Source organism: Nematolebias whitei, chromosome 12, assembly GCF_014905685.2.
Source record: "Nematolebias whitei isolate Nwh7 chromosome 12, NemWhi1, whole genome shotgun sequence".
NCBI lineage: Eukaryota > Metazoa > Chordata > Actinopteri > Cyprinodontiformes > Rivulidae > Nematolebias > Nematolebias whitei.
Genome location: NC_056509.1, coordinates 37,076,459 through 37,100,295, shown reverse-complemented (window position 1 = coordinate 37,100,295; position 23,837 = coordinate 37,076,459). Strand labels below are relative to the sequence as shown.

General features: G+C 38.4%; 1 protein-coding gene across 1 annotated transcript in view; it reads right to left on the bottom strand.

The window, feature by feature from the left end:
* lin28b (lin-28 homolog B (C. elegans)) overlaps positions 1-23,637 on the bottom strand; it is a 37,464-nt gene extending 13,827 nt beyond the window's left edge. Inside the window, exons 1-2 of the mRNA XM_037685882.1 lie at positions 23,550-23,637; positions 14,596-14,780 (exon numbers count right to left, since the gene is read on the bottom strand). Coding sequence (XP_037541810.1) covers positions 14,596-14,780; positions 23,550-23,571 — 207 coding nt within the window. The 5' untranslated portion in view covers positions 23,572-23,637. The remainder of the gene's footprint in view (positions 1-14,595; positions 14,781-23,549) is intronic.
* Positions 23,638-23,837: the final 200 nt, after the last annotated feature.

The window sequence follows — 23,837 nt, the reverse complement described above, 5'->3', positions numbered from 1 at the left end:
GCTAAAAGAAAAAAAGCATACCTTTACACGATTGACAGCCTTCATTAGAAGCGGGCAATTGCAATAAAAGTAAATTTGTACTGAGAACTAAGCAAGTTTAACACCGTCTGGGTTTCTTTCTGTCCGCCGTTTCCAAAAAAAAAAAAATTTTTTTTAATAAAATAACTCCACTCAGATCAGGGGACCTATGTGGCTTCATGCATTGTTCACATAGCCAAAGTCATCAGTTAACATCATCTGGCAACATCAATATGTTTAGTCTACACATCTTTTTCTTTATTGATCCTAATTTCTTGAACATTTGAACTGACATGACTTTAGATTTTTTTTTTTTTTTTTACACCATCAGTATGTGCTGTGTACGTCAGTTGTGCTAGGGTCAACTCAGCCCGAGCTGCAGTTTTAAACCACCATGGCAGCAAAGCCGAGTCCCCGGCTGTAATAGCGTCCATCGAAGGTTTCAGAAGCCGAAGAGGTCTAAAGTATAGGAGGACTTCAAATAACTGGCAGTAAAACAGTGGTTTGTATACTCGGCAGCAGCAGAAAGGTGACGCACACAGGAACTGTGATCAACCAGCAGGAATAATACATCTAAAAATAAGTGTGCTTTAAACTGCTAAAATGCACTCAAGTGTTTCCCCTACCATTATACAAGCGGGGCGCCCCGCCCCATCAACAGAACCAGGCGCCCTGCCTACTGAACCGAACTGCACACACCCCCATCGGCACTGACACAGCACTAAGCTAGCAGCAAGCAATACAGGTGTGCTAGCTAAAGGCAGCGCTCATGCTGAACCTTCATGCTCAACACCCTCCCCCCCCCAATTTGTCATTTACATTACATGAAAACAGCCAAATGATTCAAAATTAAAAGTTATTAGTAGTAGCCAAGGGGTACTACGTCAAGTGGTTATGGCATTTGCTTTTAGCTTAGCCAGTACTCTACACATCTGATGCTTCTTTTAAACAAATTACAAAATCTACAATCACCACAGATTAAAAAAAAAAAAAAAAACATGCATCCCTATTTTATTCAAAATACATTAAACTGCAGGAAAACAGACATTTAAAGAAACTAAAAAATATATCCTTATAGAAAAATCATTGTTCATTCCTTTCGGACTGCTGCAGAAATTAACGTTGAGTAATTATTACCTGCCTGCTATTTAGTCAAGTTACGTCAAGTCAGATTTATTTATATAGCACATTTAATTTAGGCTGGAACAGGAAGCTCATTTCCTCCACACTTACAGTACAGTACAGTGCATATCACGATATGTATTGTGAAGGGTGGCGATAACGATATACATCGCAATATGTTTTTGGTATAAAACTTTCAATAGGAATGAAAAAAAGCATAGGGTGTCTTTTGCCATCATTTATTTTGAATTAAGAAAATTCCACTACTAGGTCCAGAGACTTTTTAAATAACAAATCAAGTATTAGGCTTCTTTCTTGTAGTGCAAAACAGAGCAAAAGATATCAAATGTAGTTTCAGCCATATGTTTTAAACAAAAGAATATATGTTGTTAACTCTTAACAGTTTCCAGTCTTCTCAGTTAAGAAATGAGCAGCAACAGAGCAGCATTTTACACTGAAACACTTCACCCTCCAACCCTCTAGTTGGCGCCTCCTTCTGCTTTAATGGAGAGCTGACACAAAATGACTGTATGGCTTTGACCAGGGGGTCTCGCAGTAAAATCACACAACACAGCGTTCTTTTCACAGATCAGAGAGCAGTTTTCTCTACAGCTGACCAATGCGTACTTTAACTTTCAACGGGAAAAAAAAAAAAAAAAAAAAACTTTCGACGGAACACAGCGTTTTGCGCGTGTCCGAATACGGCAACACTACGGCAAGCCGGCTGTAGTTAGCTTGTAGCTTCGTTACTTAGCTCTCGGAAAGAAAAAAAAAGACTAACACCACTTGCGCACAGCTTTCAACTAAAAAAAAAAAGTAACGATTAAACTGACAATTCTGATTTTACATTAGACAGCATTACTGCGGTTAGCCAGTAGAAGACAGATCTCCATCGCAGGCTAAATTTCTATCGTTTCTACCGTATATATTGCGCATTCCTAGAATCAATTATGAAATCCAACCAGAGAAATGTGAGAAATTTTTAAGACACACCAAGACATAAAATAAAATTATTTAATAAAACTCATTCTAGGAGGAGTGGTGGCACAGAGATTACAGAAGATGGGTCTGTGATTGGAAGGTTGCTGGTGCAACTCCCCGGACAGAGAACATCAAAATGTGGATGGGAAAAGTGAAGCTCCCACACCTGCCTCTAACCTCATTTGCCTCACTCTGGGCCCTTGAGCAAGGCCCTTAACCCCCACCATCTGCTCCCCTGGGCATCCTAGATAGCAGCTCTCTGCTCCACACAGAGGGCTGTGGTAGCTCTGTGGTTGCGTCAGGAAGGGCATCCGGTGTAAAAATAAATACCAAGTCTTCGTGCGAGTGGTTTGTTGTGGCGACCCCTGAGGAAGGGAGCAGCCGAAAGAAAACAGCTCAATCTGGATGATGATGATTTGTGTTCTGATGGTAATACGGCATGAAATCCACACGATTGTCTACCATGAAAGCTCCTCATGCGGAACAAAGAACTGAATGTATTTTCATGAGATTTAAGATTAAATGCAAATTTATTATAGTTCTTATGCTGATAATCAAGTGACAAAACTAGTCACTTTCTTTTTTGACTGATGCAACTTATACAGCGGAAAGTACGGTACTCAAAGTGCTTTACACTACAATCTGTGCCTTCATTTACCCATTCATAGAGCACTCTGATATATCTGCACAAAGAATAATGAGTGCTTTAGATCACATTCATACAATGATGAGACACACAGAGGCAACGATAGGTTCAGTGTCTTGCCCATGGACACTTTGGCAGTGACTGCTGGTGGAATCATACTCCCAACTCTTACAATGGAGGACGACTGCTCGAACCACTCAGCCACAGTTACCCAAAGCCACACCTTCAGCTCAACATGGACGGTTCGACAGCTAGTTTTCCCACACATTTTACACAGTGTGTAAAAACAACAAGAGCTATTCTTCTACCTTTAAATCAGACCAGGACTTTCAGTCCTAAACCTTTAAAATCAGTCAGACAACTTCACCGTTTCAGGTTTTAGCTGTCGAACAACAAAGTCACTTTACTGTTTTCCAGGTAAATGGAAAATTGTAAAAGTTGTTCCCATTTCCAGGGACATGATTCCTACAATTCAGTAAAAGTGAACAGAAATGTAGAATTTGACAGAATTCATGGTACATCGCAATACGCCGCAAACTTAATAATCCAAGTATTTATTATATATAGCATTGCAATTAATTACATTTTTGGCTGCTGCAGGCTCCTGTAGCCTCCTGTCTGTAGTTGCCTGTGACAAAAAGAAGGGACGAGTTGAGTGGGACATGAAACACAGCAGAGGTAACAAAAAACGTTTACACATTTAACACCAACACATAGTTTATAGCAAAATAAATATTCATAAACAACACTTAAGTTTGTTGGCACATACATAGCCTGCAAGTGCAATAAAGTTTGACAAATCAAAACAAGAGGAGCAAGCTAACATTAGCTTATGACTTTAGCAATCTATTCCACAAAACAAGAAATCAGGAAAGCAGAGATCTGTTCATTGGAGACTCTAGATGCATGTACAGAATAAGATGCTACAATTTTTTTTTTTTTAAGTGCGTTTCTTTTGAAGTTTTGTCTTTTGAAGCTGAAGCCGTCTACCAGAAGTTATTGGAAAAATGATTGTTGAAAGAATACTGCAGCATCTCATCCGAGAAATATTACACAAATAAAGAAACATGTCAGTCATATAGCATGGTTTGTATATCAAGCACTTATTATACAGAAAATGTTTTCTTCTCACAAAAAACAAGCATTATAAAAGACATGGGAATGTAGTTTTAAATCGACTTACATGTCATTTTCATTCACCGGCTTCATCGTTTCTTCGTGTCTCACTTTCTACTGAAGACACTGGATGACAAAAGACAACTCCAGTGATCTTCATAGACCCCTCCCTTTCTCTTTTTGCGTTAAATCCATTTTAACCGGATCGTTAAAAGCAGCTAAGCTGAGAAGCGAAGCTAAGCTAACAGGCAGACCTCAGGAATAAACCTCCGTCTCGTCGAGTTCCAAAATTCACGGTTGAAACCGATGCCTTCATGTAAAAAGTTGTTTTTCTCTGCAAAAAGAAGCTGAGAACTTGTTTATTGATCGTTTATTAAAAGCTTTGTGTGAAAGATGCTATGCTAAAGAGCTCAAATCACCGAGCGTCCGCCATGTCGCCATGTCACGTCAAGGGCCCTCCCTCCCATTTTTCTTAAAAAGACACTGCTCAACTATCCATCCTTTTATACCTGGATTATTGAGCATGGACTTTGTCGTTATCCATCCTTTGGTTCAGTCTTATACTGCCATCAGGTGGACAAAAAAAGGTACTACATTCCAAACAAATCATTTCTTCTAAAATTTGACAATTATTGTTAAATTTCAAACAATATTGTCGTTTATCGTAATAATGTCTGAGACAATCAATCGCCCAGCAAAATTTGTTATCGTGACAGGCCTACTTACATGAGGTCTTCACGCACTGAAGCTTCTCTTAAACGAACACTTGTATTTTTGTATACATCTGTTCATATTAAATTGTGGATAGTTGTTGATTTTATTCAACCTACTACATACAAAGAAAAGATTTTAGGTGGAAAAGATGCCGTTAAATCCTTGACACAAAAAACATTAGGGGGAAAAAAGATTTAATAGGGCCCAGTGTTTTCTTACACATTTGGTCATCCTTTAAGAAAAAAAAAAACTTTTCAAGCAATCTATACTGGTTTTTAGCAAATTAGAAGATTTTTGTATTTTCTTTTATGTCTTGCTTTTCACTGTATTTCTGTTTGTTGCGTCTCCTAAAAACAATTTAAAATGGCGAAAGAAATCCAGTTGCTATTGTCCTAAAAATTCACCCTGAAAAGCTTAGCTAAGAGTTACAAATTTATAGGGATGGGGCCGATCCAATCCAGTATCGGTATCGGCCTCCGATACCAGCATAATTTAAGTATCGGATTTTCCGATCCATGACGCAAGTTGGCTTCAAACTATTGAATGGATTTCCTGAACGGAGGCGTGTCTCATGAGCCCAGAGTAATAAGACCCGCTTCACATTCAGGAAATCCAGTTCATAGTTTGCAGCAGCTACAACGTGAGGACTGAGTTAGCAGCACTGTGGCTAACAGCTAGCCAACTTTTCATGTAAACATGTCCGCTGTGTGGAAGTATTTTACACTAAAAACACCACAAAGCAATGCAGCATCGTGTAATGTCTGCAGAGCCATAGCGCCACATTAAACCGCGGTAAAGTTAGTTTTTCGATGGACATTCGAGCTCCGTGGCTTCAGCGGGGCGCTGCTCTTTGCTCAACCCGGGGCGGCCAACTCGATCCCGGCCAGCCGCGTCCAATCTGCCCCGCTCAGTCTGCCCGTCTCTGAGGAGGGACAGACTGAGCGCGGCTGCCCCAAATCAGGCTGCCTGCTTCGGACTGAACAAGAAGAAGACATCGCTGAAACCACGGAGCTCAAACGTTTACAGAGAAGTTGCTAAACTTCATCATGATTCATGACCAACCACTATCAGTTGTAGAAAACAAAAGATTTCTCAGCTTGATACTTGTAGCCAAGATATAGTTTACCCTCCAGGAGATATTTAATCAATACAACAGTAGACAATCATAAAAAACATATGATTTGAAATATATATATTAAAAACAAAAACAGCTACATAATAAAGTGATGAAAAATACTAAAAACAGGAACATGTCTGTTGGTTTATGTCATGAACGTAGCAGGTGTTTGAAGACATTTAACATTTTATTTAATTCATTTATTCATTCATTTAAAAGAAACGATTAAAAAAAAACCATCAAAAAGAAAACACTGAATGAAAAGAGTGCAGAAAGAAGAAAAAAAAATCTTATATCTGCTCCTTATTTAAGAATATATAAAATAACTTTAAACAATCACTTAAATTAATCACTTTAATATCCACTTTAAAGCTAGGAATAAAAAATAAAAAAAAACATGTTTTGTGTTAGAATTTAATTCTAACTTTAAAAACAACTTACCTCAAGTTGCCTTTTTGGACATGCATGCATATATTTGTACGAACTGTACTTGAGAGGAGATTATTACAGCCTCGTATAAAATCAATGATGATCATGATATCGGAACTGGATCGGTATCGGCAGATATTTAGACTTGGGTATCGGGATCGGAAGTAAAAAAAAGTGGATCGGTGCGTCCCTACAAATTTATACTGTGTGAATATATTCATGCAGTTCTATGTGCGCGCGCGCGCGTGTGTGTGTGGGAAGGAGGCTGTGATCAATATGGACCGACATCCTGGATAGAAATAGTCCTCCTTTTCATCAGGCGGCCCTCGTCATCAACCAGGCCCAGCAATCAATACAGGAAGCTGTAATGTGAGGGGATGTGGAAGCAGAGAGGAGACCCACTATCCTCCAAGAGACTCTCTCCGGGGCGACCGCCGGCTTTAGACTGGCTAATTATGGGATGCTCTGTGTCAGAGGTGACTGGTGAGATGCTGCACATTGAACTAGGAGGACAGGGAATGTATAAAGGTGAGTGTGAGCGAGATTGTGATCGACATGTGGTCTGGAGCCACTAAGTAGCTTTTTTTGGATACACAGAAAATTCAAAGTCAACAAAACTGAGCTTGGATTTATTTTAACTGTGTGTATGTTACATGGGGGAGAAAAGAGGATGGAAAAGCAGAGAAAGCTGGCTGTAATGGGAAAAAGAAAAAACCCCTACCAGTGAAACCCAACAATGCCGCTCTCATGATGCCGACACCCCCGTCCTCAACACGTTGTCATTAGTGGCCCTGACCCTTGAACCCTGCCCAACCCCCCATCAAACACTTAAAAGCCTTCACGTTTCCCCTGCCTCAAATTAACAACATCCAACCCCCCCCCCCCACGATCATGACTGGAGCAAATATTTGATCTGAGACAGGAAGCACTAGTTCATCTTGCTACGTTTATCAGCACGAAACGGGAAATGAACCTTAGAGGTGACCGGTGATAAACTGCTACAAACTAGACACAAAACAGACGCACATTAACCCACTTTGAATTAAACAAAAACATCTATAAATTACACATCTGCTTTTGCTGCCTTTAAATTGAAAAAAAGAGCAAGATTGTTGCAGTTTGTGTAGATTATTCCATATTCTGCCAAATATCTAAAATAATTGTGTTTTTTTAGAGTTTTTTTATGTCAACGAGTTATTTTTCCTGGTTAAATAAAGGATACATACATACATTCTGTGTTTTGTGTGCTTTCAAAGGCTTAAAAATCAATGCTTTTTGTTTTTTGTAATGTGAAAATTATGTAAAACCAAAATGTGGATCAAACGTGACTGAAAAAAGGATATTAGTGGAAACTACAGGAATAATTAAAAAGAGGGAAATAGTTTTTAAAAAGAAATAAATTCTGATTTTTCCATTGCAGCCTGTGCAACAAATATCAATTTAATATATTATTTGCAGTGACATTGTGTTTATTTTCTTTGATTTTATAATTTTACATTTTCTCAAGCCATTAAGACTTTTTTATTGCAAACCCGTTTTTCTCATTTTGGGTGTACAAAAATGTTTAGATAAAAAAATAAGTAATGTTTTCCTGTATTCTTTAATATATTTTTTAAATAAAACTAAAATTTTCCATGCAAAATGTTGCTTTTGAAATTAAAAAATCTTAGAAGAATTACAGCTGTCATTATGATGGTTATACAACATGGTTTACAAATGTAATTAGCAAGTTTGAAGTTCATTTTAATTTTAAGCTCTAAAATAGCATCAAACAACAAATCAACAACCATTTTCATTACAAATATTAAATTGAATATCGCAAATATGACTACAAAAAATAGGATTAAATTAAATTACAAAAGTGGAATTTCAAGTAGTTTCACCTCGTTTTCATACAGGTCAGTTAAAATTATTATACGAGTATATTCTGAATGATTAACCAGGATGGGCCTACACTCAAGATTAAAGCAATCATTTGTTATTTATGGTGAATTAAAGTATTAAATCAACAAAACAACACAAACAAAACGCTCCAAGTGTTTAATCTAAAACCCTACAAATCATTTCGATGAAGCACAACTACAAATGAACTTGTTCTGGCAGCTGCTCTCAAGTGAACTGTGGCTCGTTTCAGTTTTCTCCTTAGCCACAACTTCAATTACCAATCATCACCGCTACATGTGGCCTGCTCCTCAGGAGGAAGTCACATGACCACTTTTTTTTCCCCTCCTCATGCTGATGTGCAGAAGAGTGGTGCTGGTGTGTGTAGTAGTGTGGCTACAGGAGACATAAAGCCTGAAACTGGCTATCTGAAGGCAGAGATGGGCGGGGCCTGCATGCCAAACGGTGACACGGACCAGAGGTTAATCTCACTAGGGGCCCACTTTAACCTCACCACACAAAACACACATGCACAAATGTGGACGCAAACACACACTCAAAACTTTAAACATCTTTGAACGGTCGACATGAATGCATCGACAACTCTATGTTGAAACACTGCACACACACCCATCAGGGTTTCACACACACACACACACACACACACACACGAGAGGGGGTTCAGGAAAATAGCAACATTTCTGATTACAGACAAAAGGGCAAGCAGCACCCCCACCTCACCACCACACACACACACAACCCTCCTGCCTTTTTGTCTTTAAAGAAATTCCTCTTTTTATGCGTCAGCAGGAACACCCACACACACACACACACGCACACACACACACACACACACACACAGTCCAGGTAAAGATGGGCGCGACAACTGAAATAAACTAACGGGTGAGAAAACCAAGTGGAGATGCTCCATTTCTTACTAAAAGGAAGTGAACAGACGGGAGAAGTGATGAGGAGAGCCAGGAACCAAACTCGTGGTCAGGCAGGGACTCACACGCCCTTATTCTTTTTTCCTTTTTTTTTTTTAAACCCCGCTCCTCCACTCATCTTTTCCCAACCTCTCGCTTATGTTTTTCCTCCTCGACCACCTCCAGCACCCTCCCTTCGCAGCACCACCCCTCACCCACACGTATGTTTCCCACATCCCTCCTCTCCTGAAGAAACTCCTCCTCTCGCCCCCCCCCCCCCCCCCCCTTCTCCTTACACTCTGCTCTCTCCCTACCATTCTAACATCTGTGTGTCCCTCATGCATATAGGGTCACTGTTAAACTGGCAGAAATTAGCAGATGCCTTCGATTCCCTTCATGTCAACAGAGTAAACCTCGGAACCTAAATGAGAACGTTGCATCACCAGAAAGTCATGCCAACAATCTCCTATAATAATTGTTTTGTTTTTTTTATTATTATTATTGCTCCACTTGTTAGCATGACGCCAAGCTGAACCCCTTCCATCCAGCCAAACACTCCAACATCCAGACATCAAATGTTTTAGCAGCGTAAGCGGACAGGTTTTTATTTGATTCACTCAAACCTGAGCATTTCCAGCACACCTGGAAAGCTCATCCATGTCCTGCTTCCAGAAGGAAGCAGAGGGAGGAGCGGCCAGAACGAAAAACGAAACGAGTGACCGTCTTAATGAGAGCGCACATGACTCCTCGCCAGGAAATGGGCTGCTTTGCATTCAATGCAATGATTTGCTTATGAATGCATGTCGTCTTCCCTTTGTGCTGCATGACAGCTGTGTCATCATAAACTCATAGCTGGAGACGTCAGCAGAAACAAGATTAATTGTGTGCTACTCAAGAGGGAAAATATATATATATTAATGTTTATGAATCTGTTAAAATATCCACGTAGCAGATTCTACTATTTATATAGTGTGAATGTTTATGAAGCATTCTCACTATTAGGATCCATTCCCCCCCATACGTTTTTCAGCATCTTCCTCGTTCCACAATTTTCGTGCCATTTCAACAAATCATACATCAGCTCGTTCAGGACAATCCTGCTATGACTTTTGGTATTGGTGCAAGTTTCGTTTTTTGAAATATTTAGCCTTTTCTGCCATTTTTTTCCTCAAAGAAATTGAATTGAGCTCATTTTACATCCTTCAAATCTTTAGATCTGTTTACAACCTTTTACTGCTCCTTTCAGTTTGTTCTGCTTCAGCTTCTTTCAGCAAATTTGAATTTTTTCAGCTACTTTCAGCTAATTTCAGCTGTGTGTGTGTGTGTGGGGGGGGGGGGGGGTTTCCCAGCTGTTTTGTGCTCCTTTCAGATTATTTCTGCTAACTAAAACATTTTTCTGCTGCTTCCAACTTATTTCTGCTGATTTAAGCTTGTTATGCTCCTTTTAGCTTATTTCTGCTAGTTTCAGCTTTATCTGCCATTTCAACTACTATTTAGCTGTTTTATGCAAATTTGAGCCTTTTCAACTAATTCCACATATATTTTGCAATAACTTTTTTCAGCTTAATTCAACAAACGTGCTCGCTCCACTTCCTTCTGGTAATTCAAGATTCTTTTTTGCCTTTTTAGCTACTTTTCAGCAGTCTTTTGCTAATTTCTGCTTCTTTCAGCACAGGGGTCTGCAACCTGCAGCTCTTTGGTCCCTCTGCAGCGGCTCTTTCAAGCTTTGATCAAAACCGACATAAAACTGAATTTTATTGGTTGTTGTAACAACAACAATTAAAAGATCTAGTTTTAGCAGTTTTCCTGCAATTTATTTAGCAAATATATGAAAACTAGAAACATTACCAGGAGTAAAACACTCACTTTCACTTTACACTTCATTTCTTCTAAGTAGGATACGTAATTTTATACAATTAAAGAAAATAAAATAAAATCACATAAGAATGCATGGTTTATTGTTTTAGTTTTTAGAAACTGGGCAAAAACTACCAGTATATTACTTTTTCCTTCTTTACAAGAATCTTGTCTTTTATTTTGTTATAGAAGGTAAAAATATAAATAAATGTTAAAAATCATTAGATATTTTTAGTTTTATAAAGATCACCCCTACTGTCCAGAAAAGTGCCCTCCAACAAAGTGGTCCATGGACCACCAGTAGAGCATCCCAGTTGTAGCAGGTATTGTGGCTCCGGACACATTTCATTTAGTGAACAAAGGGGCAGAAATGGCTGTTTTGATCGTAAAGGTTGCAGACCCTCGTTTCAGCCCAATTTGCCAAATGTGTTCTTTCTGCTTTCTTCTGTTAATTGAAGCTTTTCAGCATTTTTAGCTCATTGCAGCGGTTTTCAGCTAAATTAGTTTTTTGTGGTTATGTCTGCTACTTTCAGCCTAATTAACTTCTTTCTTTTTCTTTCTTGAATGTTTCTGTAAAGTGCCCCGAGACAACTTTGTTGTGATTTGGCGCTATATAAATAAACTGAATTGACTTCAGCTTGGTATGCTCATTTCAGCCTTTTTCTGTTAGTTTCAGCATTTTCTGCTAGTTCAGCTACTATTTAGCCGTTTTATGCAAATATCTTTTTCAGCTTATCCCACATTTTGTAGCTCATTCCAGCTCTTTCCCCTTCTTTCTGGGTAAGCTTTTTTCTGTCTTTTCAGCTACTTTTCAGGTTTTTTAGCCAATTTCCTAATTTTTGTGCCAATTTCTGCTTATTTAAACCTAATTCAGCATATGTGTGTTCCTTCTCCTTTCTTCTGCTAAATTAGGCCTGATCTTCCATTTCAGCTACAATTCAGTATATTTTAGCTAATGTCAGCTGTTTTTTTTTTTTTGTTAATTCTTCAGCAATAAGAATTTGCACTGCATTTTTACAGGAAATGAAATTTCTCTAGTTTAAATGATTTTCTTAATTAAAATAGTGAATCTAGTTTTTAAGCATCATGAAAAATCTGGCAAGAATGCACTGCAGTAAGCTCAGAAAGTAAATAGTGTTTTGCAGAATTTACCAGTATTAATTTCATACTTTTTCTTGGTTTAACAATTATTTCTTAAGCTGAAGCAGAGGTTGACTGATGGATGCTTTTACTGCTGGTGTTTAGAAATCCAAACGACTGACGTTTCTTAAATCTTACAAAAAGATAACCAGAATTGCTTCACTTAAATAATTAAAGACGAGTTTTTGGGCGCTTGCACACGTACAGTATATGTAGAAGGAGAACTAATAACTGAGCTGCACACGCATCAGCTGCTGCATCGTCATTTTCCTGCTCGGCTATCGGTTAAGTATGTACGAGCATGGACAATGGATCCAAAAAGGGTAAACATCGACCAGTTAATTGATCGGTCTTCTCTCTTAACTGAAACTTCAAATCATTTTTTATCAAAACTCTAATGTTAGACGGTGACATTATTAAGAGATTAAACACAGCGGTGAGAATTTTTGCCTATTAGCATTAGTGTTTTCCCCTCACGATTTTCATAGAATTCTTAAAAAATGATCTAAAAGCAGCTGTTTCACACCAGCGTGTGCAGTCCTACAGGTTACAAACTGCTCATTCAGAAGGCATTCATTTAACTCAGCTCTTCAGACTGTAACTCAGCCCTGCACCTTTGCAGGTCTGACTGCATCTCAGAACAATACAGCAGTGGTTCTCAACACTGGTCCCTGAGGAACACCATCCTGCATGTTTTAGTCGTTTCCCAACTCCACCACACCTGATTCAGTGATTGAATTATTTCCTCAAGTTCTGCAGAAGCCTGTTGATCACCCATTCATTCAAATCAGGTGTGTCAAAGCAGGGAAACAACTAAAACATGAAGGATGGTGTTCCTCAGGGACCAGAGTTGGGACCCACTGCATTAAAGAATACAACGTTCAACTGACGGAATTAAAATGTGAAAAATCAATGGTTTTGTTGCCTGGCTGATGCTCAACTCTACATTAAAAGACAAACTTTTCATTTTCTAATTTATGTACATCTAATCAGAGATGGCTCCTGCATAACTTTTATTAACTCATTTAGTTTAGTGTCCCTTCATGGAGTGAAAATGTTCTTTGCATACTGCTGCTTTTATCTAGTAACCACTTACATGGCAAAAAATGGAATACAAATACAATGATTAGCTGTATAATAAATTAAACCATCTTACTACTTCAGCTGTGACTAAAAAAAATAAATATATAAAATCGCTGACAGAGCCCTTTTTTGTGTAATAATTGTTTATAAAGTAAATTTTTGGCAAGTTGCTTTGGTTAAACACGAGAAAACGATCGTAGAATTTATTTTACGGTACACAATGACTTGAAATTCACGCTCTGGCAATACAATACTGTAAATGTACAAAAACAGGCAATTTAATTCAGTACAGTTGGTATATAAGCTGAGAGTTTATTAGGTTTTGTCTAATCACAGGACAGAAATGAAAAAGATTTAACAAACTAGTTCAAAATAAAGCAACCCAACAGTTAATTTTGATTCAAGTACCATCTAAATTAATGAGAAATCAGTTGCATTCCTCCAAAATAAGCTTAAACGGAGTTTAAATCATGATTCACTTAAAGCGTTATTCATTTTGTGGAAAAACAAAAAACTATTAATATTAAATATAAAGGGCGTTTCATTGATTTTTCTAAATTTTTAACCAAACAGTTCAGTATATATATATTGAACAGATGAGATCAATCATATCTGTATTATTATAATTATTATTTTTAACAATACACTATTATAGACCCAACATTCACCAGCGCAATAACAGAAACCAGAACAATGTTTCTTGTCAGCAAAACATTAGACATAAGATCTCCCTTCTAGACATCAAACTGAAAAGCATGCACAGCAATTTGCTTCCATTAAGAAAAAAAAAAGATATTTATATTCCCAATATGTGCGTTTCCATTATCTGACCCCTACTGTGGTTCCTTTTTCCCCTCTTCCAACCAGTTGTGCACATCTTCTGAGCCCACAACGAAGACAGAAAACTACCACTCCTCTTCCTCTCCTCGAGTATTTTAAAGCCACTTTAGAAGACTGCTAAAAGGACGGTTTAACAGAGCAGCTGAAACCAAACGAGGGCCTCGCTGCTCTTTGTTTTGCTGTGAAATAAGTCGAAAACAAGGCCTCTGAAATGGACTGGGTGCACAATAAATCACAGGAACATGTGTCCGAGAGGAGGCCTTCGCTTCATGTAAGATATTGTGTTACTGCTCGTTAAAAGCGCACAAAAAGCCGCTTCTCAGAACAAAGTTGGACCTTTTCTTTAATGACCAGTCTGGCTGGATGTCCAGCAGCCTCTGCTGCTGCCCATAAGTGTAAAACTAGCCGTGTCACAGCCACAGAGCACCACTTCTCCCCCCGCTTCTCTGTGCAGAAGGAAGCAGAGGGCGGGGAGAGCTGAGGCATGTGGCCCAAGAGTTGTTTTTTTGTTTTTTTCCCCCAAACCCCTGGACAACGTGCGATTACACAGCAACATGTTGGGCGATGCATCCGAACGGAACTGGTGCTGTGAGGCAAAAACGCCGGACCCTGAACGCATCTTTGTGAGACTTAAGTAGCAGTTTTACACTTTAAGCCATTTGGTTAATTAATCACCTTTAAAAATTAACCACTATGTCATTACAATGCTGATGTTTTATACTTACTTGGTGCACGAAAACATCCAGAGGGGGCTCGACCGGACCCCCCTCACTGCTCGTCATTGAGATAAATCCAAACCCCATCCGGACGTTGAACCATTTGCAGAAGCCCGAACCCGACAGGGCTTGTTGGGGTCGAGCCGTCTCCTCCTCCTCCTCGGGGTCTTCTCCACCACCTTTACCCTGCCGCCCTGAAACAAGCAGCCCAGACAACAACACGACCATTAAAATACATTTCAGGTGAACAAAAAAGGCACAACGCAACTCTTAAGTTGCATCTATAAAGATTATCGAGAAATACGAGGGGGCCAAACACTCACCCCCTTCCCCTCCCCACACACTCTTTGATGTGAAGTTCACGGCCGGTAGAAATTTTCTAGACTAGTTTTTGACATCATATAAGCGGTCAAGGGAGCTGCGTACGACATCCCCCGAAAGAGAAAAAGTTGTAACTTTTTGTGGCTCTGCGTCGTGCTCGGAAACTTGTGTCCTGGTTGCTGCTGCAGGTGTACACACGGACACGGTGCTTTCCCTCGAGGTTTTTTTTTTTTTTTTTTTTTAACCACAGGACACACCTCGCTCCAACGAGGCGCGTGCTTTAACGCAGCCGAACACAGTGAGACTCGGCAGGCAAGCTGACTAGAAGAGGCTCCATTTTATTTATTTATTTTTTTGGTTGCACCTTACCGCCTTCCCCATCAACCTCGCGTGAGCAAACACACGAGCACATTTTTTTTTCTTTTTCTTGTTGTTTTTTTTTATGAATACACACAAAAAAGAAGAATAACCTTCGGCCATGTTTCCCCTCGGACCCTCTGCGCCCAAGTTGCGATAGAGAAGCTTCCGGTGCGAAAACTGGCTGCGGTCGTCACCATTAATCCGACATCCTCGAGCCCAGCGGTGCGCGCGTTCGCTCGCATGGTACGGCGTGCTCCGAGCCTGCCGGGAGTTCAGTCATGTCTTTCTCTCTTCCCCTTCTATCCCTCTCTTCGCTCGCACACCGCCTCTGTACTCTTCTACTCTTCCTCCTCCTCCTCCTCCTCCTCTCGCTCCTCCCCTCCTTCGCGCTCATTCGCTCTCGTGCTGGCTGTGCCCGACCCCGTAGTGGGGTCACGTGACTCTTGTCAATTAGCCTATATGCTTTTGTAGCTGCTAATTTCATACGGTTTGAATAAAATACGTTTTATTAAAACGCAGCGTTTTGTTCTTCATTATAAATTTATTTTTTTTAAAGAGGGCCTGGTGTGGCAACGTAAATCTATTATGTTCTGGTATTAGATTAGACGTTTAGACGGGATTAAATTACGTTTTAATGAACTCCGTAGAATAAATGGGTGACCATGGCAACGGGATAAACAAGAGCGAAAACATGGAAATAATGATGAAGTTTCTGGAAACAGAGAACAATGCTGACTCACGGATTAGTTTTTTTTTTTTTTTTTAATTGATCCCTCTCGTGCATTAGCAGAATCAATCTGTTGCTGTTTATATTAGTCACTATTTTACTCATTGAGATTAACCACCTAATCTATGGAGTCCAAGATGGCGGCATAAATAGATACAAATCAGGGATAATCATTTAAAAGTCTTCCTTTGTAAGACAAACATCACATACAAATAGAATACAGCATGGAGGATATGAAGAAATTAAACTATTATAGACAACACGAGAAAAACTATTAGAAGTTGTTGGTTTTTTACTGATGTTTTTAGGAGTTCTTTAAAAAGAGTAAATAGAGTTCAAGAGTTCAGAGGAGTGGTCCAAAAAAGAACCAACAGTTAAGTCTAGAACCGGATCCAGTTGAGACCTGTGTTGGTCCAAAACCCTCTTTCTTTATGCAGGCGTATGAATTTATTTTTAACTTTAGCTGCTGAAATCCAAACACCCATCTGTTATTTAATTTAACTCTTAACAATAGATCTGTGCAAAGCTGGAAAAGTTTCAGGGACCCCCGCGTCACCGTCATGTTTATTAAATAATTTTCTTCAATTTGTCTTTTTAATGCAATGGAAATATCTGTGTAACATAAATACTTAAGAGCTTTTCTTTAAAAGAGTTTAAACAATTTTTATACTTATAAACATGGGGTACTTTTCATTCAAGACACACTTCATTTACAAAATTGTTCATTTCAACATCCAAAAATGACATTTCTGAGAAAATTAACAGCATCAAAAACCACTTAGAGAACATTATAAATGTATCGCCACTTCTTCAAATTAGTATACAGAAAACTCTTTACAGAAAACTGAACAGAATCAGAACAGCAGTCGTCAGACCAAGTAACAGGACTTCAATTGTAAACCGAACACAAAGAGCGGGTGGGCTGGCAGGGGTCCTCCCCCAGAAAATTTTGAATAAAGTAGATGTGATTTCCTGCATTTTTGTGTATTTTAACGAGTTGTTAAACATCTACGAGCTCATAAAAATATATATAAGTCGTTTGTTTTTTCTTTTCATTTTTTTTGTGGACCCTCAAGCACCGGCTGGCAGACCCCAAGGGGTCCGGGGACCACAGTTTGAGAACCACTGATCTAAAGAAAACACTACATCTATGTGAAGTTGGGACTTTAACGTCAAATATAAAGAAAGGGGACAAAAAAAAAAAAAAAACTACTTTCATCTATGTATCGTCATCGGCGTATAGTTTTGTACTATTATTAGTTTAGCATATTTCTTAGATCATATTACTGTTCTTCGTTACATTTTTTTTTTTTTTTGTTGGATGTAACTGTGACCCTGCACACAATTTCATTCCACCGTATGTGCCACATGTGATGAGAATGACAATAAAAAGAACCTTTGGCTAATGTTTAATTTATTTTTTTTTTTTAAAGGGCAAAGCCAGGCGCAGCTTCACCTGCGGTCCCTGGCATCAATGAATAAAAGTTCAACTATAATATAACTAAACTTGTAAGCAAAAACCCAATGAGCGTATTGATCAAATAAACTTGGAATCAAAGAGAAAACTACAAATCAGATGCCGTTTTAGAAGTTTTAAGAACATTCACGTTTTTTTTTTTTTTTGTGTGTGTGTTTTTTTTCAAGAGGAGTCCAGTTTAACTTTCCCAACCGTTAAAACCCAGACGCAGAAAACAAAGAGAGAAAACCTCAGATCTGATTCATAATCAAAGCATGTTGGAGCTCATGCTCCTGCAGCCTCCCAGCATCCTGGTGGGCACCGGAGGAGAGCTGAACTCACAACTTTGGAATGCGAGGGGAAAACAAACCCCAAAAACTCTCGTTTGTGATCTTCACTTGACAAAGTCCCAGCACTTGGCCTCATCTTGTGAGGCTTTCTGCAGGTTCCTGCAAAGATACAGTCATTAGATGTTTAAAAGAAATTTTTAAAAATCCTTTTAAAACTCGGTGTTCTTCAAAACCCTTTGGAGCTATATCAACCGGACTCGGGAGCGGTTTTTGGACAACTTTAAGCTCCCGGTGTCCTCAGTGAAAACTAGCTGCTGTTTCTCAAGGCCGTCCAGCAGCTTCAACAACAACAAGCATGGAAAAAAAAAAAAACAGTTTGCTCATCAACAAACTCCCCCGTCTTATCTCACACCTAACCCTGGTGGGACGTTTCTCAAGGGGTTATTCCCGTTTGAGAGGAAAGAGGAAAAACACACGGAGAGGAATGAAACAAAAACAAGCCCCCACCTCTTCTTCTTCTTCTTCTTTCCCCACCCACTAAAGGCTGAAGAGAGCCCACCCTCCGGAATTCACAGGCTTTATGCCCCTACCCCCAACCCCATCCATCCCCCGCCATAGTAAAAGGCCTGTTTTTGAAGATGCCTAAAGTGGAGGCCTCTGCAGTCACCACAGAATTATGGTTTGGGTCACAGGATGGGATACCAGTGTCAGATGGAATCCACTCCCTCACATCCTGACAAGAGGGTTCTGATCCGGACGGGTCAGCAGGGATCACCCCCGCTGCCGCCTGGCAACGACGGGAGAAAATCATCAGGAGGACTTGGTGCTAATTTAACAGCCAAAACAGAGTAATGGAGATTTTAAAGGAGCTAAATTAAAGTTTCTGTTTGTTTGTTTGTTTGTTTGTTTGTTTTAGGGGGAAAAAACTTTCACTTGTGAGCATCAAATGAAAAAGAACAATCATTGAAAGCGTTTTAGAGCAGAAGACTTGAAAGCATCTCGCAGTTTATGGTTCATCTTTACTTTATTTATGGAGAAATGCACTCAAACTTGTGATTTTAAGCTGTTTTTTTAACCTTTACGTTGAATTTAAAGGTTATATTTTTAACTTCTAATCAGTCTTTTTACATGTTTTGTTAGAAATTGTCCAAATCTAAAAGCAAAGAATGAATTTCAGCAAACAAAATACGTTTTTTTTCATAAACATTAGTAATAGTTTTGCTGTTATTATGATTGTTTGAATTGTTCTTGGCACTTTGTGTTAGCTGTATTTACTAAAGATTTATTTATGTGTCTGTTTTACATTTGTCCAGCAAAATATAAACCAACCTAAACATTATTTTCTTAGATAAACTTTAAGTTTGACTTAGTTTCTTTACACCAGGGGTGTCCAAACATTTTCACCAGAACTGTCTGCATGAAAGGACTCATGGGCCAACAAAAACCTGAATTTAAGAAAATTGTTTGGTTTTTTTTAAGTGTGATTTTTTTTCTCCTAATTTTCAACAATTTCTGGTGCATTGAAAGTTCATTTTTGTTTATTTTTCATATAAGAAACTCTTTCAAAAGAAGCTCCACCCCTTTTTAAAAAGAGGGTGGAGCTTCCATCACCTTATGGATCATTGAAGTTCTGAAAAAACGTCCGGCTGGCGGTCGCTAAAACACGTTCATAGAAGGTTTGCAGGGACATTGATGACGTTATCAACTTGTACGTCAATTATATCACCTTTTTTTTTTAAATGTCCAATTTCTATCAATTATTAGCTCAACTGAAATTACTTTCATTGAAAACACTTGTTATATTTAGCCACATTTTATGAATTATTATTCAAAATTCTACTTTTTAGTAGATCAGTGAAGGTTTGTTGTAGGATAAATGGATTAATAAATATTTGTATTGTACTTATACTTCGCTCATTTTGAGAAGATTATTTTCATCTTTTTTGCTGTTAAACCTAAAAATATATATTTAAGAAGTATCACCGTTAAATCTACAGAAGGTCTAAATCTGCAAAAACCTCTTAAGCCTGTGAGTCAAAATTATACCATTCTTTAACTGGGGGGCCGCACACAATCTCTCCAAGGGCCGCAAATGGCCCTCGGGCCACACTTTGGACGCACCTGCTTTAAACTAATTATCCTTTTATCAACATAATGGTCTAAAACCTGATTAATTAACTTCAGGCTCAGGTTTGTTTGTGAAATGCACTGATTTGTTGTCAAACTGAGCTGAAAATGTAAATTGACTTTTTAAGTATTATTGGATTTGTGACGTTCTTTCCGCTGCTTGTGTCATGACTCGAGACTTTTTTCAAACTTCAAGCAAAACCAAGTAGCAGAAAATTGAGGGAAAGCATCAATTTGCTAAACATTACAGTTTGTTAATGTCAATTTTTAAAACAAACTGTATTTTATTTGTTTAAAGGTCTTCATTTATTCATCTCTATTCGTTTATTTAAGTCTTTTTCAACACTCACATTTCTTTTTATTTGTCTATTTAAAGCGTACAAACCTCCAACATTTCATTAAAGTTCAACATAAATTTGACTCTTTTTATTTAAAGCTTCTAAGGCTGGGGGGAAACATACTTTTACAAACTGGTCTTTTTTTTTTTTTTTTTTTTAAGAATCCCATGACTATTATACATTTTATTAGCTACTGATGATAGTTTGTGCAGTTTTTCTACCAAATATATTTAAACTTAATACAAAAAAAACAAGAAGCTAAAAATAGTAATAAAAAGAAAACCTAACTTTTGTTGGATTTAATATTTTATACCTTTTTATAATTCCTATCAAGCACTCAAATGTCAGGTCATATAAAGTGTGTGTGTGTCTTTCTTCCAAGGTTGAACTATGTTTATAGAAAGTGTTTGCTAAGTCTAACTAGTTGACCTTTAAATATAATCTCATAGTAGCTAAAGATAATTTTACAAGTTCACATTTGATAAATTACAAGCAATCAAATCAGGCCAGAGAGCAGACTGATTAACATAAATAAAGCTAGAACAGCTCTTTAATTTAGACAGTATAGTTTGACTAAGTAAAATCAAATTAAGAGTATAACCATGATCCAAATAAAAACACGAACATAAGTTAGATAATATAATTATTCCTAGAAATAAACAACTATTTCAAATCAGTGTTATCACTAAGGTATAATCATGTTAAACAAACAGTGTTAACGGTTTTAAACGCAGACACAGAAACTAAGATGATTCTGCCTTAAAAACAGAATCACCAGACCTCCAACAGATAGTGAATTAACACCCAGGAGATAGGTAATAATTAATAGTTATTAATTATTACGCATAAACAATTTAGACACGAATCATTTTATATCCCTAAAGTATAATAGCAAGTTAAACTTTAAACAAAAGCCGAACCAAAACTTATCTGAAATATAGACGTAACGTCCTTGAGGGGGCGGGCTACGTCGTAACCATAGCGACAGAATCTGAACCAATCAGGAAGCTAGCCTTCTCAGACGGGAATAAAAGGCCGGGAATGACGCACGCGCACTGAGCATTTTCAGAGAGGCACGCAGGAGGCGGTTTGTTCTTAATGCTCCATTTATATGCATATATCTTATTAATGTAACTGTTTGTCTCTGAATATCTGTAACCCATGTTGTGTCAAATAAATCTTTTATACGAAGGGCGACGCCTCCGCCGTTTTGAACACGACGTGGTATTTTATCCACAACACTTTCTAACACTCATGTGCCAAAATAATCCCTTTTAAAGAATTGAAGATTAAATTAGCAGTGAAAAGTGAAATACGGTAGTTTATTCAAGGATTTTATACATGGATTACTGAGCATGAACTTTGGTGTTTTGAACCACTTTGGCACGTCTCAGAGGAGTGGACGAGGGAGAGGGCGTGCCCCGGAGGAGAGGGCGGGGCTCCAGAGGAGAGGGCGTGCCCCGGAGGAGAGGGCGGGGCTCCAGAGGAGAGGGCGGACCCCGGAGGCCATCTTAGCACCAGCAAACTGTTTGTATGCTGTTTATAGCAGTTTTGTTTGGTGGCTCCTCAGATTGAAGAAGTCCTTTGGATGAAGGATGAAACGTCTCAGGAAAAAAAAAAAAACGTCCAGATGACCTGACTGAACATTGTTGGATTTCACACCTGGATTATTGAGCATGAACTTTGGTGAAATAGTTTATTAATATTTAACTAAATTGCTCGGGGGCCAGTCATCCAGCATAAGCGTCATTAAGTAAATTTGTTTTACAGTTTTTAATAGTTTAATTTAAAAACTAACCCACCGGTGGGCCGAACTGAGCTCACCTGTGGGCCTGATTTGGCCCCTGGGCCACCAGTTGAATATCCCTGCTCTATTCTTCACATGTGCTTAATTTGAACGTGGATCTCTTTCTTGTGTATGCTCTCGAGCAAACATGCATGATGCATCATTTGAAACACGCCATTTAAACATTTTGACTTCTGACTGACACATGTGCAGCTCAAAGGTTTGTCTGGGAGCACGTGATGAACAAAGGCAGATTCCTGAGACAAACTTTCTGAGCACACTTTGCCCTCCATCACCCGAGCTAACCCCACCCAACCCCCACTCCTCACCCCAGAGGAAATGTGCCTTCACCCTGCTCTCCTGTCAATGCAGTTCAAAGGGTTCATTGGTCTCTTGTCTTTTTTTATTATTATTTGTTTGTTTGTTTGTTTCGGGGGTGATGGTTACTTTTTGTCATTTTACTTCATGCATCCCAGTTCCCAATCCCTCACTTTTAATGATTTATGGGAGAAATTGTAAACACAGTTGGTGCACTCTAAAATCCTGTGCTTTTATTTTATTTTTTTGGAATCTATAAAACTGAAACAGGAAGTGTTATAGGTGCAAAATATAATTATTTATTTTAATTATTTTGTCTTTATGTCAGATAAAATGTTTCACTGTGGTGAAATTAAACCTCTACTTTTGTTGTTTTACTCCCATCTTTTAAAAAAAAATATACAGTTATTACAATAATATTCTCAGCTATTAGTCCTAAATTTTTAGATGTTTTTAATTAAAATTGACAAATTTCGTTGATAAATATTTAGTTTTAACGAAAAATCTGTTCAGATGTCAGAAAACCCGCGTTTATACTTCAATAGCCATAAAACTCGTTGTTTTGTTTTTTTTAATGGTTGTGTTTTATTGTTTATCACAAACTCAAACCGATTAGATTTAATTTAAATAGTTTGTATTTTCGCCGTTGTCAGTCTTGTCCATTTTGATCATCAAATCAGAGAAATATTCACTGAACCGAAGGGAAATAATTTATTAATATTATTATTTTACTCCTGCTCGGACATCCATTCATATAAATGCATATTTACTTTTAATTAAAAGGCTATATAAATAAAAGTTTTAAGCTGTAAAATGCGTGTCGCTCGTGCACGGAGTAAAGCAGCCTGCAAAGATCTGAATAAAATATGAGTGACGTCACGGAGGGAGGAGAAGCGCCTCTTCAACCCGTGAGGAGAAAAATAAAGAAATATGCGCCAAGCCTCAGATTTCATGCTTTCTTTGTATTTTTCCTGCATAAATATTTTTTTTTTGCCCATTTCTTGATGGGTGATTTTTTTTTTTTGTATTTGAGTTGTTTTACTTTGTTTTCACCCCTAAAATCAGTCAATTTGATTGTGCGCATTTTTAACTTCATCTCAAGCACGATTTGATTAAATGAAGGACTTTATTTTGAATAAACAAGTCACCTCAGGTCAATGAGCAGACTAGTTATTTACTGTTCAACCCAACCTTGAAACGTTTTTTTTTTTTTTTTTACATATATTATGAGGAGACTTACCTGTCGGAGCGGAAGTAGACATCTTTTTTTTTCCCTTTTTGTCTCTGGATGAATGAAAAGGCACAGGAGGTGCCTCCTAAGCGCGTCCCGGGGCTTGTGAAAGGTCCAGCACACTTTTTGGAGTTACATGCTCAGGTTGACTTTTACCTGGCGTGGCGCGTGAGGCCTGAAATCAAAGAGATTTTCCATGGATGAATATTTTAGAGTGACTCTGTAACACAAGCTGCAGGAGCGCGCAGGGCCCAAGCAGATTTGCAGTGGGACGACAGATCGGTGCTGGGAGGCTGC